Source organism: Ovis aries, chromosome 3, assembly GCF_016772045.2.
Source record: "Ovis aries strain OAR_USU_Benz2616 breed Rambouillet chromosome 3, ARS-UI_Ramb_v3.0, whole genome shotgun sequence".
Taxonomy (NCBI): Eukaryota; Metazoa; Chordata; class Mammalia; order Artiodactyla; family Bovidae; genus Ovis; species Ovis aries.
The window spans coordinates 70,411,302-70,416,316 of NC_056056.1; the positions used below are offsets into that span (position 1 = coordinate 70,411,302).

Consider the following 5,015-nt stretch of genomic DNA (forward strand, 5'->3'; position numbering starts at 1 on the left):
ATGGTCCACTGTGAGGCAGGGTGAACAGAAGCAGCAAAGTTGAGGAAGGGGCCAAAGGCTGGATCAAGCAAGGCCTCATGGGCCACACGAGGAGTTTGGGTTTTATTTAAAGGGCAATTGGAAGCCTTTGAATGGTCTGAGGCAGAGCAGTGATATGATCTGATTGAGTTTTGAAAATGATCTCTCAGCCTATTATGGGAAGAATGAATTGGAGGGATCATGAGCAGAAGGAAAAAGGCCTGTCAAGAGATTGGTGCCATGGTGGCTTGGGCCAGGGTGTCAGCAGTGGAGATGAAGAGCAGTGTATAGTTTTGTTTTCTTTTTTCCCTTCTGAGTGTATGGTTTTGAGGTAAATTTGGAGATGGAACCCACAGAAATTGGTGGTAGATGGGATATGGCAGGTGAGGTAAGGGATGAATACCATGACTTTTCACCTATATGCATACTTACTCCCCCAGTCATTTTTGCTTTTACTAAATATAAGCCTTTCAGATCTTTTTTTTTTTTGGGGGACAAGAATCTTCTTTATTACTTTTATGTACAGAAAACTCGACAGTGCACACTCAGCCCAGCTTGGTGGCCAGCTCTTTGGCCTTCACCTTTTCTAGCTTGGAGATGCGAGCCACTGACTTAGGTCCCAGGACATTGCCTCCCCAGTGACGACGGATCTCGTCGTTATCTGTCATTGTAATTGGTCCTGATGGCCTCCACCAGCTTCGCCAGGGCACTCTTGTCCTCCGAGTTGACCTGCGTGAAGGCCACGGCGGTGCACGTCTTCCTGTGGACCAGGCGCCCCAGCCGGGCCTTGCCCTTGATGATGCAGTAGGGGACCCCCATCTTGCGGCACAGGGCGGGCAGGAAGACCACGAGCTCGATGGGATCCACGTCGTGAGCGATCACCACCAGCTGCGCCTTCTTGTTCTCCACCAGGGTGGTGACAGTTTTGACCCCTGCTTGGAGGACAGGCGGCTTCTTGGTGGGGACATCACCTTTGCCGGCAGCCTTCTTCCCGGCTCGGGCCAGCAGCCTCTGCTTCTTCTCCTGCTTCGTCTCTGGTCTGTACTTGTGGGCCAGCTTAAGCAGCTGAGTAGCTGTCTGTCGGTCCAGGGCCTGGGTGAACTGGTTAATCGCAGGAGGCACTTTCAGCTGCTTATAGAGAATAGCCCTTTGCCGCTGCAGCCAGATATAGCGGGGCCATTTGACAAAGCGGGTGAGGTCCCTCTTGGGTTGGATGTCCTGTCCAATGCCAAAATTCTTGGGCCTCTTCTCGAACAGGGGGTTGACCACCTTCTTGGCCTCCTGTTTCTTCACCATGGCTGGGGCCGGGGCCACCTTCTTCCCCTTGGCCTTCTTTCCCTTCAGCATCTTGAAAGGCCTTTCAGATCTTAAAGAAAGACTAACAAAATGAATAGAGAAACAAATGCATTCATGGCTTTAAAAATACTGTGAAGTACTTGCTTAGAATTCTGAACACTTACTTGGTCTTACAGTGGATATTGGCCAAAGGCAGTAAAATTATAACATGCACATCGGGTGCATAGCTGGCCAGTTTGTGGGATCATTTTGAAAAGTATAATGAAAAATGTTTCTGTCTCTTGAACCACTTCCGAATGTAATGTAAGCTCTACCAGTCCAACTAATTTTATATGCACAGAAAGTGGTACAACTCCACAGGAAATATAAATTTTTCACTGACTAGCAGCCTGTAACTGCTTTAAGTGTAATTACACGTTTTTCATTTAAGATCAATTTCACAGAATCATTTTTATGACCTAAGGCTGCCTTCTTAATAATTGGGTGCAGCTAATTTATTAGGGTTTGCATGTGTTGGTATTGCTGTCATTCTTGCCTGGGTTTAATAGAAACAGGATCCACATGGATATGGAAAAGACTCTCTGGTTTCGTATTTATTTCCCTTATGCCAATCCAGTGAACCCTGTTTTGTTTCTCGGCATATAGAGTTCTGTAGAAAACCCATGATAACCTGTTCTTCAAACAGCTCAGTAGACAGATGACAATGTTTTCCATCCAATACCAGGGAAGGTGCCCCCTCAGAACATTAAATATGATCTATCTCAGTTGAAGCAGCATGAATAATTCATGAAATTTAGGAATAATCAGGTTCTAGGCTTTGGGAAATTTTTAGTTGATATGGAAAGGTTAACTTTTTTTTTTTTTTCATTAAAGGAAAAGATCCTAAGAAGCTGTCTTCTGTGCCAAGATTCAAGTGCTGTGGAGATTCCAGTAAAGGAATCCGGGGCTGGGGGTCGGTATGGAACCATGTCACTTTCTGCAGAGGGATGTATACTTTTATACACACTTAGTTCAGTATATTCGTTTTAACCTGCATCTCCTTTCTTATGTAAATAGAGCAAGAGACCTGACTTCACTGACTGGGAGGAGTCTAGAATTAAGCATTGCATCCCAAAGCTCAAGTTCTTTGCCATATGAACCATTAGGACAAACTTGGCCCTTGGGAATTTGTCTTCTGACTGTGCTCTGAGTCAGGAGTCCTAGAGAAGCAGCCAGCAGTCTTGCCCGAGGACGCTCTCTGTGGACTGTGACTCCACTGTCTATTTCTTCTAGTAAGGGCAGCTTGGATTTTTCAGTCTTCCTTCCATGAGAAATATAGATCTTTTCCTTTGTCTCAAGTATGCTAACAGCAGATCAATGTAGATGCTAAGTATGAAAATGATCCATTATTCTTGCATGACAAGTTGACCAGCAGGACAGTAGTCTGTGAAGTGGCAGAACTGATGCTTCTAGGAAGAGCATTTTATTGGTAGGATTGTGTAGAGGGAAGATGTTTGGCAATGGTACTTGGGTAGATTTTGAGTGAATTAGGGAATTTGGATGAACAGAAAGGAGAGGGCATTGTAAAAGGCTTGTGATGGGAATGGACATGACTTGTTAGGTAATAGTGGGGATATCAGTTTGGCATGCGCAGGAGGTCTATACCAAGGATATACATTTGGAGCCAGATTATAGAGCCTTTGAATGCTGGAGTGAGGCATTTGGACTGAAGGCAGTAGTGAACTTTTGAAGTCTTTTGGGTAGGGACAACATATCCAGCTGGTATTTAGGAAACAGGGTTAGTAGCAGGATTTGAAGTTAGTTGATAAAGAAAGAACTCCAGGTGGGGTTCTAAGATTGTCAGCTAGTGCACTTGACTTTAGGGTTAGTTACATGACCACACATGTAGGGAAATTCTCCTTATGAATTTCTCCTTATGAATTCCAGTGATGGGCCCTATTTCCTCAACCTCCAAAATAAAGAGCCATTTAGAGCAGCAGGTGAGGCTCCTTGCAGCATTTCTCCTGAAATATAAATGGCAGGATAGCATTTATGGCAGAAACCTGGACAGTGTTACTTCAGAACTGATCGTAATTGCCCTGTGACTTTGCACTTGCTCCTGTGGCATGTTGGAACATGGAGTGCATAGTCTTGTGAGCTTTCCTTATCTTTGACCAGACCATGTATCCACAAGATGGCCTGAGATCCCCAGACACTGATATTTGGGGGTTTTGTCCCAAAGCTCCTCAGGACGCTTGCTCCTTGGAAGGAAAGCTATGACAAACCTAGACAGCATATTAAAAAGCAAAGACATCACTTTGCTGACAAATGTCTGTATAGTCAAAGCTACGGTTTTTCCAGTAGTCATGTACAGATGTGAGAATTGGACCATAAAAAAGGCTGAGCACTGAAGAATTGATGCTTTTGAATAGTGGTGCTGGAGAAGACTCTTGAAGGTCCCTTGGACTGCAAGGAGATCAAACAAGTCAATCCTAAAGGAAATCAACCATAAATATTCATTGGAATGACTGATGCTAAGGCTGAAGCTCAGTATTTTGGCCATGTGATATGAAGAGCTAAATCATTGGAAAAGACCTTGATGTTGGAAAAGATTGAAGGAAAAAGGAGAGGATGGTGACAGGGGATTAGATGATTAGATAGCATCACCAACTCAATGGACATGAACTTGAGCAAGCTCCAGGAGATAGTGGAAGAGAGGGAAGCCTGAGGTTCTGCAGTCCATGGGATCACAAAGAGTCCATGGGCTCACAAAGAATACAACTTAGTGACTGAATAACAATAACCCAAAGCTCCAGGGTACATAGGAAAGCTGGGAAAATAGCATAAATGTTGAAAATTAGGCAAGGACTTCAAGTCAGAGGACTGAATGCTCTCAGGGCACAAATCCATTTCACTATGCTCATCCATAGTATATATGCAGTAGTGATGAATACATATCTTTTACACACACTCATTGTTACAGCGTCTGGCACATAGTAAGTGCTTTACAACATCTATTGAATGAATAAGTGAATGTTGTTGAATATTCTGCACATCCTCTGGACCTCTCGGCTGCCTCACTGGATGAGCTACCTGTGTGTACGTATGTATGTTTGTATCTACTTACCTATCTTTCTCTAGAGAGATTGAGGTAGACTAAGACCAAGACCCATCAGACTATGTCCTCAAGGGAAATCAGTGAGAACTGAATGAATGAGGGAGAGAGAAATGGTCATTTGTAGGACTGTGTGATCAGCAGATTGAGGGCTACATGAGGTTGGTTCTCTGGTCTAGTTCCCTGGGGCTTTTGGAGGACCGACTAGAGATGAAACCTTATAACGGCTTTAAAACAGCCCCTTTACAATGTTAGGCTTCCTTCCATGTTTTATGGTTAAAACTATGGCTCTGTGGCTCAGTGACCTGTCCGGAAATGTTATTTACCATGTTTGTGGACCAAACAAAGAACGGGATGGTGCCATCCCAGGGCCAAGGCCATGCTTGAAATAATAGAGATAAAGCTGGTAGGTCAGGTTTGGGTCTTAACCATGAAAAGCTTTATTTACTTCGGAGCTTGGATTATCTCCATTGGAGGGAGCCATTGCAAAATTTTAAAGAGGGTGACTGTAATCCTCTCATGTATATTTTAGAATCATAACATAGTGGAAATGTACATGGAATTGGAGAAGAAAAACATGGAAAGCAGAGAAATCAGTAAGAATGCC

General features: G+C 44.0%; 1 protein-coding gene across 1 annotated transcript; it reads right to left on the bottom strand.

The window, feature by feature from the left end:
* Positions 1–510: 510 nt before the first annotated feature.
* LOC101112474 (large ribosomal subunit protein eL8-like) lies at positions 511–1,375 on the bottom strand. Its single transcript, XM_042246174.1, has one exon. The coding sequence runs from the start codon at positions 1,363–1,365 to the stop codon at positions 676–678; it is 690 nt and encodes a 229-aa protein (XP_042102108.1). The 5' UTR covers positions 1,366–1,375; the 3' UTR covers positions 511–675.
* Between the last annotated feature and the right edge of the window lie 3,640 nt (positions 1,376–5,015).